The sequence below is a fragment of the Jaculus jaculus genome, chromosome 2 (assembly GCF_020740685.1).
Source record: "Jaculus jaculus isolate mJacJac1 chromosome 2, mJacJac1.mat.Y.cur, whole genome shotgun sequence".
NCBI lineage: Eukaryota > Metazoa > Chordata > Mammalia > Rodentia > Dipodidae > Jaculus > Jaculus jaculus.
Genome location: NC_059103.1, coordinates 9,543,843 through 9,563,559, shown reverse-complemented (window position 1 = coordinate 9,563,559; position 19,717 = coordinate 9,543,843). Strand labels below are relative to the sequence as shown.

At 47.9% G+C, this 19,717-nt stretch overlaps 1 protein-coding gene across 3 annotated transcripts in view; it reads right to left on the bottom strand.

Moving 5' to 3' along the window:
* The window catches only part of Agfg2 (ArfGAP with FG repeats 2), a 45,211-nt gene that overhangs the window by 2,517 nt on the left and 22,977 nt on the right, over positions 1-19,717 (bottom strand). The window contains exons 4-11 of one of the 3 annotated variants that reach the window (XM_012950626.2): positions 18,320-18,473; positions 17,287-17,452; positions 15,988-16,113; positions 15,410-15,442; positions 6,361-6,481; positions 5,838-5,920; positions 5,645-5,728; positions 4,262-4,387 (exon numbers count right to left, since the gene is read on the bottom strand). In XM_012950626.2, the coding sequence (XP_012806080.1) occupies positions 4,262-4,387; positions 5,645-5,728; positions 5,838-5,920; positions 6,361-6,481; positions 15,410-15,442; positions 15,988-16,113; positions 17,287-17,452; positions 18,320-18,473 (893 nt within the window). The remainder of the gene's footprint in view (positions 1-4,261; positions 4,388-5,644; positions 5,729-5,837; positions 5,921-6,360; positions 6,482-15,409; positions 15,443-15,987; positions 16,114-17,286; positions 17,453-18,319; positions 18,474-19,717) is intronic. The other 2 variants (XM_004666312.2, XM_045144446.1) reach the window with 2 other exon arrangements.

Here is a 19,717-nt window from a genome sequence, read left to right as displayed (position 1 = left end):
AGGTTGAAGAGCTGTCAGGGGACATAGTCAGGTCTGCTGCTCTCTAGGTCCCTCTACTGGTCATGGAGGGAACTGGCTCAGGTCTGTGCGCCGGTACAATGCTGGCTGCTAGCCAGTCCTAGCTGTGAGTTTGCCATCCTCACGTTCAATCAACTGTAGACTGAAAACATTAAAAATTAGTTATACCTGTATTGAACTTGTATGGACATTTTTCCTTGCCAGTCTCTCAACAATGCAGTATAACACTGGTTTGCATAGCATGTTTATTGTCTTAAGTATAATAAAAAGTACATGGCTGGGCGTGGTGGTGCACATCTTTAATCCCAGAACTCGGGAGGCAGAGGTAGGAGGATCGCCGTGAGTTTGAGACCATCCTGAGATTACACAGTGAATTCCAGGTCAGCCTGGGCTAGAGTGAGACCCTACCTCAAGAAACCAAAAAATAACAACAACAACAAAAAGCACATGAATGTAACCCCAGTACTTGGAAAATGGAGGCAGGAGGATCATGAATTCAAAGCCAGCCTGGGCTACATAGTGAGTTCTGTCCCAGAATATCCAAAAATGGTGTAAGTAACATAGAGGTGAAATAAAGTGCGTAGAAAGATGCGAATGGGGTTCTGTTTCCTTTCTTTTCCTCTTTTTTCCTTCCCGTCCCCTCCCAGGCTCCCTCCTTTTTCTTTCTTTTCCTTCTTTCCCTTTGTGGTATTGGGGATGGAATTCAGAGCTTTCCACATGCCTGAGTAAGCTCTGTGCCATGGAGTTCATGCTTTCCAGCTTTTCAGTTTTTTTTTTTTAAATTTAAATTGTTACTTACTTATTTGAGAGAGAGAATGGGCACATCAGGGCTTCCAGCCATTGCAAACGAACTCCAGATGCGTAGCCCCCTTGTGCATCTGGCTAACATGGGTCCTGGAGAATTGAACCTGGTCCTTTGGCTTTGCAGGCAAATGCCTTAACCGCTAAGCCATCCCTCCAGCCCTCTACTTTTTTTGTGTGTGTGTGAGTGTGTGTGAGAGAGAATTGGCACACCAATGCCTTAGCCACTGCAAACAAACTCCAGATGCATTGTGCCACCTTGTGCGTGTGCGCCACATGCATCATCTTGTGCATCTGGCTTACGTGGGTTCTGGGGAGTCAAACCTGAGTTCTTAGGCTTTGCAGGCAAGCACCTTAACCACTAAGCCATCTCTCCAGCCCTTCACTTTTCTTGTTTGTTTTTGTGTTTTGAGGTAGCATCTCACTTTAGCCCAGGCTGACCTGGAATTCACTATGTAGTCTCAGGCTGGCCTCAAACTCACGGCGATCCTCTTACCTCTGCTTCCCGAGTGCTGGGATTAAAGGTGTGCGCCACCACGCCTGGCTTTTTCACTTCTTTTTTAACGTGTGTGTGTGTGTATGTGTATAGTGTGTGTGGTGGGTGTGTACGTGTGCAGACACATGTGCACACACGGAGGCCTAACGAGAATGGTGTCTCCTTCCTCTGTTCCTCTGCATGTTTCCTTGAATCTCGGTGGTTCCAGGGTTTGCAGTTTTTGCCAACACCAGCAATCCTCCAGTCTCCATTCTGCACAGGGCTGGGCGGCAGGCGTGCATGGCCACACCCAGCCGTCATACAGGCGCTGAGGAATCGAACCTGAGCCATCTCTGCGCACCGCGAGCCCGCGTGCTTGCGTTGGAACCACTCCTCACCACGGCACTCTCCCTCTAGCCTCCCTCTTGTCCTTTGCGAGACAGTCTCACTGCCTTTCCCAGGCTGGCCTTGAACTTTCTGTCCTGCTGCTACAGCCACTGAGAAGTTGGAATGGCTGGTCTGCTCACCAGACATGTACAGGTTCTATTTAAAACTTTTTTTTTGAGGTAGGGTCTCACTCTAGCCCAGGCTGACCTAGAACTCACTCTGTAGTCACAGGCTGGTCTTGAACTCACAGCTACCCTCCTACCTCTGCCTCTCGAGTGCTGGGGTTTAAGGCGTGTGCCGCCACACCCAGCTGCATGCACAGGCTCTATGCAAATGCCGCTGTTGATATAATGGGTTTGAGCATACGTACAGTTTTGTATCTGTGGCAGTTTGAATAGATGTACCCCAGTAGATTCAGGAATATTATTCAAGCTCATAACTTAGTTCTCCAGCCTCCTGTCTGGAGAAGGTATCATTGGAGGCATATCTGATTTCCAGCATAAGGCGTGCACAGTGCTTGAGCTCTGCCTGGGGTTCCTGGAATGTGCTTGCTCATGGAGCTGGTGGCAGTATTTCTGCTTAGTCCTGTGAAAAGGGGGCCAGTGTCTTCCACCATTTAACTTACCCTGGATATGTAAGCTTCAGTAAATCCTGTTCCTCCCATAAACTGTGCCTAGTTCGAAAGTTCATCTCAGCAATGTGAAGCTGACTATGACAGAAACTTGGTACCAGAGAATAGGTTGTTGCTGTGTGATGAATCTGACCATGTGGATTTTGGTCTTTTGGAACTTTTGGTTTAGAGGAATGGGCACGGACATGGTACTTGCAACTGAAGATGCCTTCCAGAGCAGTAAGCAAAGTTTTATGGACTATTCTGGTAAGAATCTGAAAATGCTACGTGCAGACAGAATTATATTTGGAGGCTTTGCTTATGAACTTTCTAAAGGGAAGGAATGACAACAGAAAATTTTGCTGGAACTGGGCTACTCGTATAAGGGCTGGCTGCATTCTGCTACCCATGGCCAGGAAGGTTAACCGTGTAATGGACTGATGTGCTTGGCTGAAGATAGAGAACTAAGAAATTTAAGATTTAAAGTTGGAAAATTTCAAGCAAGTTTAAAAATTACTAGCATTTTGAGACTGGTTGCTGAAGCAGCTATTGTTAAGGAGTTTTTACCAGGATTAAGGATGGCCCAACTGCCTTACACTAAAACAATGGAAAGGATGTCTGAGGAAAGACTGAATGGTAGAAATACAAACTCTTTTGAAAGAAGTTGACTGAAAGGAAGGAACCTGCTTTTCAAGGTCACAATTTACTTTGTCCCTGAATTAAGAACATGGAACACCTGGTGTTGGTGTCAGAAGCGTGAGAAAAGTGGGGAGTGGGTCATGAAGTGCACATGGTTCCAGGAGCCACTGCTCAGATGCAGCATGAGGCAGGGCGTGATGACAGACACAGAACAATGGAGCCATTGGAAGACTGACGTGGCGCGTATGGAAACCCAGAGATGTTTTGAATATACCAGAGCTGTGCAAAGGCTAACATGGAGCACTGTTGGTTTGGGATACAGTTTTCCCTGGCTATTCAGCCAGCTGGAAGGGTGGAACTGGGAATTCCAGAGACTGTCAGTCACTGGTTATGATATCAGACTTGAATTGAATTGATGCCTAATGGTTATTGAGTTTGCATTGTTCTAGACTCTCTTTGCTATGCCTTATGGCAGATGGAAATGTCTACTCTGTGCCATTATATGTAACTTGTTTTGATTTTACAGGACACACAGTTAAGAGACGGTCTTCAATCTTAGATGAGACTTCGGACTTTGGAACAATCTTAAAGTTTGTAAAGACTATGAGACCTTTAAGTTGGACTCAATACAATATACAATGTGAGTTATAAATCTGTTGGGGGTCAGGGGTGGAATGTGGTAGTTTGAATGGATGTCCCACAATAGATTCAGATTCAGGATTTTTTTTTTTTTTTTTTTATTGTTTGAGGTAGAGTCTCACTCTAGCCCAGACTGATCTAGAATTTGCTATGAAGCCCCACGGTGGCCTCAAACTCATGGCAGCCCTCCTACCTCTGCCTCCCAAGTGCTGGGATTAAAGGCGTGCGCCACCATGCCTGGATATAATCAGGAGTTGTTTTTTTTTTTTTTTTTTTAATCAGGAGTTTTATTTGAGATTGTAACTTAGTTCTCCAGCTGCCTGGCTGGAGGAGGTATTACTGGGGGCGGATCTGATTGCCAGCCTGAAATATGCATAGTGCTTGAGCCCTGCCTGCCTGGGGTTCCCGGGGTGTGCTTGCTTGCGGTGCTGCTGGTGGTTTTTCTCTGTCTACGTGGGCCTGTGGGAGGGGGCCAGCTTCTTCCATCATTATGGAATTTAACCTGGATCTGTAAGCTTCAAATAAAAGCCATTCCTCTCAAACACTGGGCCTGGTCTGGAAGTTAATCCCAGCAATGTGAAGCTGACTGTGACAGTGTCCTTGGGGATCCTAGGGCATGTGTGGATGCTGACGGTGACAGTGCTATGTTCACGGGGTGGGGAGTCAGCTGCAGGCACCCCTCGGCCTCTTACCACTCTGCTGCGGAGTCAGTGACGCCTGTGGTGGGAGCAGTGGCGTAGGGAAGGTGCTGGCGAAAGCCCCCGTTGGCACTGGCTGGGGGAAGCCAGGCACAGCGCTGCCCATCCCAAAGCCAGGCCCTGTGAAATGAGAGAAGACATTCAGGTGAACCTTTAGCAAATGGGCCGAAAATGTTGTTTCCCTAAATTCCTTCTGAGGGAGAATAACAAGACACCCTGGTGAACAGACCCTGAAAGAGCCACAGAGCCCTTTAGCTTTATTTTTGCACTCAGAGGGCCTGGTTCTCACAAACATGGACATAACTATGAAACTGCATAGACAGGAGTAAATTTTTTAAAATTTTTATTTATTTGAAAGAGCGAAAGAGGCAGAGAGAGAAAGGTGGGGGGAGGGAGGAAGGAAGAATGGGCATGCCAGGGCCTTCAGCTGCTGCTAGTGAACTCCAGATGAATGCACCCCCTTGTGCATCTGGCTTACGTGGGTCCTGAGAAATTGAACCTGGGTCCTTTGGTTTTCTAGGCAAGTGCCTTAACCACTAAGCTAGCTATCCAGTCCCCAGGAGTGAATTTTGACCTTTTTACGTCCCATTCTCTCTTTTCCTCCTCCTCTTCTCTCTCCCTCCCTTCCTTCCCCACTCTTTTGAAAAATTATTTACTGAGAGAGAGAGAGAGAGAGAGAGAGAGAGCAAGAGAGAGAGAATGGGTGCACCAGGGTCTTGAGCCACTGCAAATGAACTCCAGAAGCATGTACCACCTCATGCATCTGGCTTTATGTGAGCATTGGGGAATCAAACCTGGGTCCTCAGGCTCCACAGGCCTCAACCGCTGAGCCAGCCCTTCTCTTGAGATCGGGTCTCACTCTGCAGCCCACGATGACCCTGAACTTGTGATGATCCTTCTTTCTCAGCCTCTCTATTGGGGTGCACCACCATACCCGGCCCATGGGCTTTTGTTATGGACTCTAAAATCTTGGTTGTGGGGCTAGAGGGGTGGCTCAATGGTTAAGAGGCTTGCCTGTAAAACCCTACTTATATGACATGCCCACTCGGTGGCCTGGTCTGAAGATGGGCCAGGCCTGGGCTGGCAGACAGTGGTGGGCTGCTGGCTGCTCTTTGGGCAGTAAGAGACCAGGATGCAGAGGAGGTGACTAGGGGAGAAAGCTGCAGGGACCTGGCACTTGGGGAGCCTCAAAAGGGTAAGGGCGACATCAAAATAAAAGGGAGACTGATTGGCAGAGGGAGGGGATATAATGGAGAGTGGAGTTGTGAAGGGGAAAGTGAGAGGAGGAGGAGATTATAATGGTTTATGGTCTCTGATTATGGAAGCTGTCAATAACATATATTTTTAGAAAGGTAGGAGGTGATCCTGGCAGCTTACCTGGCGCCAGGCCACTGGGCTGGAACGGGTTGGTGGAGGGCAGCTGGGGGTGGGCTGCAGGAGCGGCAAAAGGGTTGGTGACAGCTGACCAAGGAGAGGTTGCAGAAAGAGATGTTGTGAGCGTTCCTCTAATCTTTGGGTACCTCCCTCAGCTCCCCCAAACTCCACCCCAGCCTTCACAGGCAGGACTCACCTCCGTAAGTGAGCCCCGCGTTGCCACTGCCACCCGACGCGGCTGACTGGAACGCGGGGACCCGGCTGGCCATCCCGAAGAGGCTACAGTACAGGGGAGAGAGGTGGGGACGTGAACCCTGAAGGAGGAGCCAGCCCAGCGACCCCCTCTGGCAGTTTTAAAAAAGTTTTGTTTATTTGAGAGAAAGAGAGAGAGAGAGAGAGGGAGGAAGAGAGAGAGAGAGAGAGAGAGAGAGAGAGAGAAAGAGAGAATGGGTACGCCAGGGCCTCCAGCCATTGCAAATGAACTCCAGACACATGCGCCCCCTTGTGCAGCTGGCTTACATGGGTCCTGGGGAATTGAACCTGGGTCCTTTGGCTTTGCAGGAAAACACCTTAACTGCTAAGCCATCCCTCCAGCCCCCTCTTTGGCATTCTTGTTGGCCAGGCCAGGAAGCAAACAGGTGGTGATCTGGCCAGGAGGAAATATGGGGCTGAGAAAGTGCATCCAGCTCTTGGGTGAGTCCCCCCATGTCTGGACTTACCTGCTGGGGAGACCTCCGGCTGATATTCCGGGTCCCAGGAGGCCACCCATATCTGCAAGGCTATTGGGCTGCGAGGCGGCAGCAAGAGGAGTGGCCCCAAATGGAGACACCTGGCTGCTCCCTGGACAATGCAGGAGATAAAACAGGAAGGGCTGAGGTGAGGCTGGAGGGAAAGGGCAGGAGAGGAGATGGAGGTGGGAATGGTGGAGGAAGAGTGGAGTGATGACCGGAGAGGCGCCCCTTGGCTTCTTTGAGCCAGTGTGCTTTCCCAGGGCCAGCCAGTGAGGGAGGGTTCTTCTGTCGCTGAGACTCCTGGGCAGGGCAGCAGGCTGGGCCTTGAGCTCTCCAGGGCTGCAAGTCACAGCTTTGAGGAGAAAGCAACTTCATGTCGCCATCTCCCCTCATGCGATCGTTTGATGAAACAGTTTCTCTCTCTCTAAAAGCAGCACCTTTCTCTTGTCCCACCTCCACTCACTCCCACTAGGGTCTCAGCATATACCCCAGGCTGGCTTTGATCTTTCTTTTCTTTCTTTCCTTCTCTCGTTCTTTCCAATTTAATCTATTTATTTATTTATTTGAGAGAGTAAGAGAGAAAGAGAGACAGAAAGAGAGAGAATGGGTATGCCAGGGCCTCCAGCCACTGCAAACTCCAGACACATGCGCCACTTTGTGCATCTGGCTTACGTGGGTTCTGGGGAACTGAACCGAGGTCCTTTGGCTTTGCAGGAAAATGTCTTAATTGCTAAGACATCTCTGCAGCCCCTCTTTCTTTCTTTCTTTTTCTTTTTCTTTTCTTTTTTTTTTTTTTTTTTGAGGTAGGGCCTCGCTCTAGCCCAGGCTGACCTGGAATTCACTATGTAGTCTCAGGGTGGCCTCGAGCTCACGGTGATCCTCCTACCTCTGCCTCCTGAGTGCTGGGATTCCAGGTGTGCGCCACCACGCCCGGCTGAACTTTCTATCCTCTTGCCTCACTCAGCCTTGCAAGTGCTCAGGCTACAGGCATGCTTAACCACGTCCCACTAGCATTTCTCTTTCCAGGAAGTCAGGCCAAGGGGTTGTGGGGGATAGAAAGCCCTTAGCACACCCAGGAGATGCACAAGGACTGCGAATGCCCATGGGGCTGATAAAGCCGGTCTCCAGGAGTCACTGCTTTCTCTCCCATCAAGCCACCTCCTTTCAGGAGACCACCTGGACTGACACCCAGAGCTGAGAGCAGCACTCACTGGGTGAGGCCCACTGCAAGGTCCCTTTGCCTTCCTCAGGAAGTTTTATGAAACACCCAAGAAACATAGACACTGGAAATTCCATGCAGTCTCTCTGGTCACAGGGACACTTGTGTCCTGTGGTCCTGTCTCTTAGCAAGTTTCTGTGTATCAGACTCATCCACACCCTGGGACCTGGGACCCTGTACACAACTCTGGGCCACTGTGAGGGTAAACTGAGTCCACAAGTGCAAACAGACAGATAGAGAAAAAGAGGCAGACAGAGAGGGAGAATGGGCGCGCCAGGGCCTCCAGCCACTGCAAATGAACTCCAGATGTGTGCGCCCTCTTGTGCATCTGGCTAACGTGGGTCCTGGAGAATCGAGCCTTGAACCAGGGTCCTTAGGCTTCACAGGAAAACACTTAACCACTAAGCCATCTCTCCAGCCCAATGGGCTTTATTTTCAAACGTGTTGAAGACTCCCCACTGAAACGCTGCCAGTAATGCCACACATGGTGGTGCTCAACAGTTGTTTGTTGAATGGATATTTGCGAGGGTGGTCGGAGCTGGGTTCTAGTCACAGATCTGTCCTTTGCTGCAGCTCTGGAAATCAATAAACTCCCTTTCTCAGCCCTCCCTCTCTGTTTTCTTTTAGGTGGTCATATGGCTACTCTGAAGGGAAAAGGTTTTTTTTTAAAAATAAGATTTATTTTTATTTTATTTATTTATTAAAGACAGAGAGGGAGAGAGAGAGAGAGAATGGTCACACTAGGGCCTCTAGCCACTGCAAACCAACTCCAGATGCATGCCGCCACCTTGTGCATCTGGCTTACGGGGGACCTGGAGAATCGAACCTGGATCCTTAGGCTTCATAGGCAAGTGTCTTAATTGCTAGGCCATCTCTGCAGCCCAAGGATTTTTAACTCTTTTTTGTTTGTTTGTTTCACTCTAGCCCAGGTTGACCTGGAATTCACTAATTCAACAATAGTAATAAATAATGGAATTCATAACAATAAAAAAAATTAAAAATAATTTTGCTTATTTTCAAGCAGGGGCATGGGGTGGGGGAGAGAATGGGCACACCAGGGCTAAATGCCACTGCAAATGCACTTCAGACACATGTGTCATCTGGTTTTAGGTGGGTACTGGGGAACTGACCCCAGCCTGTGAGACTTTGCAAGCAAGTGCCTTTAACCATTGAGCAATTTCTCTAGTTCCCCCACCTTTTTTTTTTTTTTTTTTTTTTTTTAGGCAGGGTCTCATGTATTCCACACTGGCCTTAAACATGCTATATAGCCAAAAAGGACTTACAATATTTTTGTTTTTGTTTCTTTAAGGTAGGATCTCACTCCAGCCCAGGCTGACCTGGAATTCACTATGGAGTCTCAGGGTGGCCTTGAACTCATGGTGATCCTCCTACCTCTGCCTCCTGAGTGATGAGATTAAAGGCGTGCGCCACCTAGTGCACATATGTGGCCTTGCGCGTGTGTCACCTTTGTGTGTCTGGCTTATGTGATATCTGGAGAGAGACTGAACCTGGGTCCTTAGGCTTTGCAGGCAACTGCCTTAACGGCTAAGCCATCTCTCCAGCCCTAGCCTAGCCTTTGCTGTTTTGAGTCAGGGTCTCATTCTGTAGCCCAGGCTGGCCTCAAACTTGTAGCAATCCTCCTGCCTCAAACTTGAGTGCTAGTCATTCAGGTGTGAGCCATCATGCTCAGTGTTCTCCCCTTTTCTTGGCAGTGTTAGAGGTTGAACCCAAAAACCTTGTGCATGCTAGGCCAAGCGCTCTGTCTCTGAGCCACAGCCCAGCTATTTCTCCCTGCTCCTCCTCTGAAGGCTGAAGTCATCCTCTCTCGAGCTCTTCCATGAGCTAGGCACTAGGTCTAAACAGCAGCACCTGGAGGTGTAGAAAGCAGCAGCTGCTTAGACACAAGCTCCTGGTACCTACCTCGTTCCAGGTCCTGAGCACTTAACGTCAAAGCCCTTCTTTGCCACCTCCTGCTCCGATGGCAGAGCACTTGGCCATCCATCCAGCCTTTCCAGTCACAGGATCTGGATCTGGGTTTCTACTGATTCTCCAGGGCCCAGTCCTTAACCTTGACTGACTGATTTGGTACAGATGGGCTTCTGAGTAAGCACGGGTCCCTTCTCTATGTACAACATTTCAACACTGCCAGGAGCACCACCGTCCAGAGCTTCCCCAGGGAGGCCCAGGCCTTCAAAGCTCCTGTCTGGTTGGAGGCTGTGCTGTGCCTCCCTGCGAACACTAGAGGGCAGAGCGGTCCGAACACTGGACGACTTGCTTTCCTGCCTTCTCCCAGCCCAGTAGGAACGCCTGCGCTCTGGCCTCTGCCCGGCCTTTCTCCACACAGCAAACATGCCTTAGGGCAGTTTCAGGGGAAGCCGCTCCTCAGAAATGCAAAAACAAACCTGGCTTGTCAGAAGTGACACCCACCGCTCAACATCTCCTTTCTCATAGCCAACAGTAGTCTTTTACCCTGTGCTGGGGATAAAATCCCAGGGTTGACTTAGAACTCAGTGATTCTCCTACCTCTCCCTCCAGAGTGCCATGCAATATAATGGACAAAGGAATCTTACCTCCAGTATGCATTTCTCTGATTAGTCACGCTGAGAACATTTTCACTTTTTTTTTTTTCCTGAGTATCACCTGCTTGTACTTCTTTTTACTTACAGAATTTTATTTTGTATTTTTTGGTTTTTCAAGGTAGGTTCTCACTCTAGCCCAGGCTGACCTGGAATTCACTAGGTAGTCTCAAGGTGGCCTTGAACTTATGGCAAACTTCCTACCTCTGCTTCCCAAGTGCTGGGATTAAAGGAGTACATTACCACACCTGGCTTAGAATTTTATTTATTTATTTATTTTTTGGTTTTTCGAGGTAGGGTCTCACTCTGGTCCAGGCTGACCTGGAATTAACTCTGTCATCTCAGGGTGGCCTTGAACTCATGGCAATCCTCCTACCTCTGCCTCCCGAGTGCTGGGATTAAAGGCGTGCGCCACCACGCCCGGCTTTATTTATTTATTTTTAACCTACTTGTATTTCTTGTCCAGTATTTCTTTAAAAAAAAAATTTTAGTTTTATTTATTTGACATAGAAAAAGCGGGAGGGGGGGAAGGGTTGGGAGAGGGAGAGGGAGAGAGAGAAAGAAAGGGCGCGCCAGGGCCTCCAGCCACTGCAAACAAACTCCAGCCCTTGTGCGTCTGGCTAATGTGGGTCCTGGGGAATCAAACCTGGGTCCTTTGGCTTTGCAGGCAAGTGCCTTAACTGCTAAACTATCCCTCCAGCCCACTTTTTTTCTTTCTTTAAAGGAGCGTAACATAAACTTCATGCATATTCACATTTGTCTCTTTCCCATGTCTTCTTCTATCTGGCCCATGCCTTTAAGCTTTGTGTAGGCTATTTTTATATTATACAGAACAAGCCATATGCAATTATTTTCTTTAAAAATAATTCAGGTGCACACAGGCACGTATGCATGTGTGGGGTGCACCAGGGCCTCTTGCCTCTATCAATGAGTGCCAGACTCTTGTACCACTTTTTTGTGTCTGGCTTATGTGGGCAGCTTAGGAATTGAATCCCGGCCAGCAGACTTTGCAAACAAGCGCCTTTACCACAGAGCCATCTTCTGAGCTTTAAAATTTCTCTTTAATTTCTATTAATTTATTTATTTGAGAGAGGCAGAGAGAGAGAGAGAGAGAGAGAGAGAGAGAGAATATGGGCGTCCTAAGACCTCCAGCCACTGCAAATGAATTCCAGACGCATGCGCCACCTGGTATATCTGGCTTATGTGGGTCCTGGGGAATCAAACCTGTGTCCTTTGGCTTTGCAGGCAAGCGCCTTAGCTCCTAAGCCACCTCACCGACCCAAATTGGAAGGTTTTTTTTTTGAAGTAGTAGTCCAGGCTAACCTAGAATGCACTATGTAGTCTCAGGGTGGCCTTGAACTCATGGAGATCCTCCTACCTCTGCCTCCCGAGTGCTGGGGTTAAAGGCGAGCGCCGCCACACATGGCCTGCAATTCTTATTTGTTGGAATTTATAGAGATTTTGTTTTTTCATATGTAGTCAAATAATGAAAGGGTTATATGCTTGAAAGTAATACTCTGAGCTGGCAGGGCACATGCTTAGTATATGTGAGGTTCTGGGCTTAATAGGAAGGATGGAAGAAAGAAAGGAAATATCCTGTTAACTGGTTACAAAGTTCTACTTATTTATTACATCAAACTTGTTACAGTTCCTCAGGCTATCCTTTCTTGTTTGTCTACTTTAAAGTTTGTGAACAAGTGCATTTGTCTACTCTGTTTGCTTGTTAAATTCTCATTATGGGCTGGGGAGATGGCTCAGTGGGTAAAAGTGATTGTTTGCAAGGCCTACTGGCTCAGGTTGGCCTGAGCTCAAATCTCCAGTACCCATATAAAGCCAGGTGCAAAGTGGCACATGCAATGAGAGTGCATTTGCTGCAGTGAGAGGCCCTGGCACGTCCATTCTCTCTCCCTCTCTCTTCACAAATAAGTATTTTGGGCTGGAGAGATGGCGTAGCGGTTAAGCGCTTGCCTGTGAAGCCTAAGGACCCCGGTTCGAGGCTCGGTTCCCCAGGTCCCACGTTAGCCAGATGCACAAGGGGGCGCACGCGTCTGGAGTTCGTTTGCAGAGGCTGGAAGCCCTGGCGCGCCCATTCTCTCTCTCTCCCTCTATCTGCCTTTCTCTCTGTGTCTGTCGCTCTCAAATAAATAAATAAAAATTTAAAAAAAAAAAATAAGTATTTTAAGTTCTCTCTGTGTCTAGTAGTTTGTTTTGTAAATATCAAGGTTATATTGCAGTTACTTTATTGGCTTTTTTTTTTTTTTGGCTTTTCAAGGTAGGGTCTCACTCTAGTCCAAGCTGACCTGGAATTCACTATGTAGTCTCAGGGTGGCCTTGAACTCATGGTGATCCTCCTCCATCTGCCTCCCGAGGGCTAGGATCAAAGGCGTGCGACACCACGCCTGGCCTTGTCAGTTACTTTAAATAAATAATTAAGAAAACTTATTTATGGATTTTAGATTTTATTAATATAAACTGTCTATTCTGTTATATGAAAACAAATTAAAATATGGGCTGGAGAGATGGATAAATGGCTAAGGCACTTGCCTAAGAAGGGTAGGGACCAGGTTGGATTTCCCAGTACCCACGTAAGCCAGATGCACATTGTGGCACATGGGTCTGGAGTTCATTTGCAGTGGCTAGAGGCCCTGGTGTGCCCATTCTCTCTCTTAAATAAATAAAAATAAACTATTTAAAACAAAAACAAAAATAGTCTGCAGGAAAATTGATGGATCTGGAAAGGATTATACTAAGTGAGGTAACCCAGACCCAGAAAACTAAATGTCGCATGTTCTCTCTCATATGTGGATCCTAGCTACAGATGACTGGACTTCTGTGTGAGTAGGAAGAAAATTCAGTAGCAAAGGCCAGTAAGCTAGAGAAGAGATAAACGGAAGAGAAAGGAAGAGAGGGGGTACTTACTAGGATGGTATTGTATATATGTAAGTAGAAGAATAGATTAATGGGGGTGAAAAGGCCCAAAGTGAGGTCAGGGGAAGAGATAAAGGAAAGGTGGAGGGAGGGCTAATCAAAATCTAAGAGGATATAAATAAGTCATATGGAAACCTACGTTTTTGGACAATGGAACACTCAGGAGCAATAGATTGTTGCTAGAAAAATTTTCAGTGCCAGGGTTGGGATAACTTTCAGTGAGTTGTTGGCCAGGGAAGTCCCTGATGCTCCCAAAACATATAGGCCATTGCTGAGGCCCTTGGTTTCCCACCAGGAATAGATGGTAAGATGCTATTGCTGAAGACCCCACATATTTGGGCTGTAAGACCACTGAGAAATCCTGCTGGAACTGAGCTAATACCCTCCTCCACGTAGACCAGCTGACAAAAAGCTAGAAGAAGCCATTCTGCATGCAGTTCAATGGGAGAGAGAAATCACCAGTGAAGATACTCACCAGTGGACACTGCAAGTCTTAGATTTGGCCAGCCAGGCCAAATGAGCCAACGGGTGCAATAGTGGCACATCTGTCATGGTGGAAACAAACTGCCCTAACTTAAAACAGGGGTAGTCATGAGCCCTAGGGGTGTAACATCTGCTGATGTCTGGATAAGTGTATATACTATGCTTATCAAACTGCCCAGTAAGCACTTCTCTTAATGTTCATACCCTTATATTAATGCTACTCTCACTTTTGGTAGGGAACCTTCTCTTTTCAGATGGCAGTGACCTTGGGATGACTCAGAAGGCATCATGGTGCTAGATAGAAGTGACAGGAGTGTTCAGCACTGCAAATGTCTATCACACCTTCCAAGGCTCAGGGTCTATTGTGGAAGAGTGGTGGAAAGAATGTAAGAGCTAAAAGAAGGGTAGGACTCCTTACAACGTGCTATACCCCCCCCCCCGACACAAAATGGCCTGGATATCCATGACCTCACAGTGCCTGACACTACTTACACAAGACCATCATAATAGTAGGAAAAGATCATGACATCAAAATAAAAGAGAGACTGATTGAGGGGGAGGGGGACATGGTGGAGAATGGAGTTTCAAAGGGGAAAGTGTGGGGGAGGGAAGGCATTACCATGGGATATTGTTTACAATCATTGAAGTTGTTAATTAAAAAAAAATTGAAAAGAAAAAAATAGTCATAGTGGGCTGGAGAGACGACTTAGCAGTTAAGGCACTTGCCTGCAAAACCAAAGGACCCAGGTTCGACTCCCCAGGACCCACGTAAACCAGATGCACGCATCTGGATTTCATTTGAAGTGGCTAGAAGCCCTTGTGCGCCCATTCTCTCTCTCTCTACCTGCCTATTTCTGTCTCTCTTTCTCTCAAATTAATAAAAATATTTAAAAACAAACAAACAAAAATAGGCTTAGTGCACGCCTTTAATCCTAGCACTCAGGAGGCAGAAGTAGGAGGATTGCTCTGAGTGCAAGGCCAGCCTGAGACTACAGAGTGAGTTCCAGGTCAGCCAGGGCTAGAGTGAGACCCTACAACTCAAAAAAAAAAAATAATAAAAAAAATAAATCAAAGTAGAGTCTGGTGATGGAGGCCTATAATTCTACCTACTCAGGATTGCAAGTTCAAGGCTTGCTTGGAGTCCCTGTCTCAAAAACAAAACAAAACAAAATAAAATAAAACAAAACAAAACAAAACAAAACAAAAAACAGGAATCTGGCTCAACAGTAGAGGGCCTGCCTAGAATTAATACCCGGAGCAGGGCTGAGGATGTGGGCTCAGCAGCAGAACGCTTGCTTAGCGTGCCTGTGGCTTGAGGTTCAACCTTCAAAGGTGCAAAATCAATCAAGCAGGCCCCGCAGAAGTAAACCAGCAGTTCTCAGAGGTGCTGTGGGAAGGTTTTGTGTGAAGCAACAGTCAGGGAGTCATGACTCTGCCACTCTGTGGCAGCCAAACAACTAGAGAATCTGCTTAACTGCCTCATCTATAAAACAGTTAAAATTTTTAAGTCTTGGTGTTCATGCTGGAAATGGAACCCACATGTCTTACAACTGAACCACACCCAACACCCCTTCTCCCCCGCACTAGATTTTTTTTGTTTGTGTGTTTGTTTTTGTTTTTCAAGGTAGGGTCTCTAGCCCAGGATGACCTGGAATTCTCTATGTAATCTCAGGGTGACTTTGTACTCAAAGCGATCCTCCTACCTCTGCTGAGATTAAAGGCACGCGCCACCGTACCTAGCTCCCTGGCTGGATTTTAAAGGGACCCTTTCAGTCTTCAAACCTCTATGATCAGAGGATCCTGGATAGACTGAGGGATGGGAAGAACTTACCAAAGCTGTAACTTCCAATTAGCATCCGACTGGCTGGCAGTGAGGGTGGAGAAGGGAAAGGAAGAGCGGAGGAAGGGAGAAAGAGAAAGTGAGTCACCAGCCTGTCCCGAGACATCTGGTCTCTGCAGCCCTTCAGCTGCCCTCCCTGGTGTCCAGGATGTACAAAAGAAAAGAGGCAGCCAAGGTTACAGGAACTGACGTCTCAGGGTTTAAAAGGGACTTGGATGCAGCCTGCAATTCCTAACACCACAGCGTGGGGTTTATATGCCTGTTCTTAGAGGGAAGGGTGGGGACTGCTGGAGACTACCTTGAACTTGACCTGGCCACTTGACCCATTGGGGCAATATTATCTTACAACAAAAGCACTTCGGGGAAAAAGTCCCACTCATGTTCACATTTTCTAGGACTTGGGTCTCCTATTGCTTCCAGTCAGACCATCCTTCCTGGAGTCGCTTCCTCGTGCCTGTCTCCTCAGCAGTCATCTACGGCCAGTGAGGATGAGAAGGGAAGGTGATGCATGGATGTGGACAGCTGATCCTGCTGGGAGAAGCAGGAAGCCAATGAGTGTGACAGTTTACCTGCTGGGTTAGGCTGGGTCTGGAACGGGGCTTGGCCTGTTGGAGGAAGGCTTCCGAAGGCAGAAGAGCTGGGGCTGCTGCCAAAGGCATCAAAGTTGGCAAAAGCCCCATGAGAAGGGGTCTGGCCTATAGGTGGAAGGAAGATAGGTTACGTGGAAAAAAATGTACCAGGCTGATGCACACCTGTGATCTTGTCACTCAGGAGGCTGGGGGCGAGGGCAGAAGGGGATCTTGAGTTCACCATTAACTTGGGCCAGCAAGACCCTGTCTCAAAAGAACAGCAGGCTGGGGATGTAGTTTAGTTGGTAGACTGCTTGCCTGGCATACACAAAGACTCATGCTCCATCCTCAACACCGCATAAACCAGACGTGGTGGTGCACACTTGCAAGCCTAAGCACTTAGAGGCAGAGGTAGGAGAATCACACAAGTTCAGTCATCCTTGGCTACAAAGCAAATTTGAGGCCAGCATGGGTTACACGAGACTGTCTCAAAAATGAAAAAATAGAAGGGGGTGACTTATTCAACTCTTTAAAACTTTTTTTAAAATTTTACTTTATTTATTTATTGGACAGAAAGAGGGAGGGAGAGGGAGAGGGAAGGAGAGAAATCGGTGCACCAGGGCCTCCAGCCACTGAAAATGAACTCCAGATACATGTGCCACATTGTGCCGCTGGCTTATGTGGGTCCTGGGGACTTAAACCTAGGTCCTTTGGCTTTGCAGGCAAGTGCCTTAACTGCTGAGCCATCTCTCCAGCCCCCTATTCAACTCTTGATTCTCCTTCCTCAGCCTCCCAAGTACTGGGATTATTATAGGCACCCACTACAATGCCTAGCTCCTTTCCTCCCATCTTAATAGAAAGTCATAAAACTGGCTCTTTGATTTATTTTATTTTGGTTTTTTGTTTTCTTCCCTTTTTACATTTTATTTTAAAGTTTTTCAAGGTAGGGTCTCGCTTTTGCCCAAGCTGACCTGGAATTCACTATGTAGCCTCAGGGTGGCCTAGAACTCACAGGGATCCTCCTACCTCTGCCCCCCAAATGCTGGGATTAAAGGTGTGTCCTACCATGCCTGGCTCTAAAACCGGCTCTTTTGGTATTAGAGAAGTGTTAGGAGGCCCCAGCTGCAATGCCTTATGACCAAACTCCCAACTGTTTTTCACGCTGTTCTCTCTGACTGCAGCCCTGTTCAGAATGATCATCCCATCCAGTGGCATGAAGAGATCAAGAGCCTTAATGGATGGCAAGTCTGTGGCAGGTACGGGTGTTGTCGGGACAGGCTCACCTCAGATCCCACTTACCTCCAAAGGCTGGGAATGCAGCAAAGGCTGGTGCCACCTGAGGAGTAGCAAAGGGGTCTCCGCCGATGTCAGCCAGCAGGTCAGTGCTGGCCTTCTTGGCCGAAGACTGGGAAGGAGGCTGGGAGCTCCGGGCCTGGGCTGGGCGAGCCTGAGACTGGCTGGCAGACTCGGGAAAGGAATTGCATGTGGCACTTAGAATCCCAAACATGACCTGGGCCCCCCATAGCTCTGCAGGCTGTCCCCAGGCAGGTACATGGAGATGATGGAGAATGACCTCCCTCAGCGGAGAGGACTCCTGGGAGGAAGTTGATGAAGACCCTCTCACACCTAAGACATTGCTCACCGTGGTACATCAGGCTGACCTGGAATTCACTATGGAGTCTCAGGGTGGCCTCGAACTCACAGTGAGCCTCCTACCTCTGCCTCCCGAGTGCTGGGATTAAAGGCGTGCGCCACTATGCCCAGCTCAAGGACCAGCTTTTCTCTTTTTTCTTTTCTTTCTTTCTTTCTTTTGGTTTTTCGAGGTAGGGTCTCGCTCTAGCCCAGGCTGACCTGGAATTCACTATGTCATCTCAGGGTGGCCTCGAACTCACGGCAATCCTCCTACCTCTGCTTCCCAAGTGCTGGGATTAAAGGCATGTGCCATCACACCCGGTGAACCAGCTATTTTAAAGCGGGTTAGTCAGGTCACTCAGAGGCACAGAAACATGGCCCAACACTGCCCCAGAGGGGCTGCTGCCTCCTACTTCCCAGGTGCTGGAAGCAGTGTCCTGGCCCTTTCTGTTTGCTTGGAGGGAAGGGTGGGGATTGAGGTTGTACCCGTGTCCTGTTCAGTTGTCTTTCAGAAGATGTGTGGTGTAGAGGTTAACAGATGCAAACGTATATAACAGCAGAGCTGGCAACTAACCCACTAACTAACCTATATACTGCTGTCTGCTGAGCCCAGGGCAACTGACTGAGCCAAGTGACGGCCCACCTCACACCGTCCAGCCTGAATCCCCACAGAAAGGTAAACAGCAGGTCTGAGAGTTACCTGGCTTGAGCTGGAAGCAGCATCTGAGAGAGATGACGTGGGATCTCCGAGGAGTGTCCGCTGGGGCTTCCCCTCGGGGATGGAGCCCTGCACAGGGGCAGAGGCACTGCCTTTGGTGTAGGAAGGCCCTTTGACTTGCTCTGGGGGAACATACCTGTGAGAAAGAACAGTGAGACTGTGAAAACACTTAAAATCCTGGACCATGCTAAGCGGAGGTGAGTGGGAAAACCCAGGTCACAGGGGGCCAAGTCTCTCTCTCTGTCTTCATTTTCTTTATTAGCTTCCTTTTTAGGAATAAAATAAATTTAACAATTTATAAGGCCTGGCTCTCCTAAGTGTGTCCTTTCCCCTTCCTTGGAGTGCCGTGCACACGCTAGGCAAGTTCTCTACTGCTGAGTTATACGTACCCCCAGCCCACTTTTGGCATGAACCGGCATTCCTTGCTGTCCCTGGGTGTCTTGATGTACACTTTTTCTTCCTCTTTTATTTGCTTTATTTTGGGGTCAGGGAGCCAAGGTCTCATGTAGCCCAGGCTGGCTTCAAACCTGCTGTGCAGCTGAGGATGGTCTTGAGCTCCTGATCCTCCCGCCTCTACCTCCCAAGTGCTGGAACTGTACTTGGCTTTTGATTTTCATTTTTCTGCAGAAACATTCCATTTGCTCTGGGCTTTGTATATTTTCCCTTTTTAAATTTGTATTATTTATTTATTTGAGAGAGAAAGAGAGAGAGGAATTGAACCTAGGTCCTTTAGCTTTGCAGACAAGTGCCTTCAACCGCTAAGCCATCCCTCCAGCCCCTCTCTGTTATTTTTTTTTATTATTTTTTTTTATTTTTTTGAGGTAGAGTCTCACTCTAGCCCAGGCTGACCTGGAATTCATTATGTAATCTCAGAGTGTCCTCAAATTCATGACGATCCTCCTACCTCGCACTACCACATCTGGCTTCCCTCTTATTTTAAAGACACTTAATTAGCGTAAACTAAATGAACAAAGTAATGCATCTCACTCCCTCCTCTTTTGATGTCCCAAACCATCTGGGTGTTAAGTAACAACACATGCAGTAATGCTGGTGGATCAGCAGTCCTATTTTCCCCCTTTCTCCCTTTTACTTGCTGGTGTTTCTTTTTCTTTTTCTTTCTTTTTTTTAATGTAGTACTGGGGATTCGAACCAAGACCCATGGTATGCTAGACAAGTGCTACCAATGAGCTACGTTCCCAGCCTTTCTTATGTTTTTAGTTTTAGGTAAGAGTCTCACTAAGTTGCCCAGACTGGTTAACGCACTCTGGAGCCCCAGCAGACCCGGATGGTTTGATTGTACTGCCTCAGCCTCCTAAGCAATTGGAATTACAAGCCTGTGCTATCAGGCACAATTTCTTGGGTATCTGATCAGACTCCTCC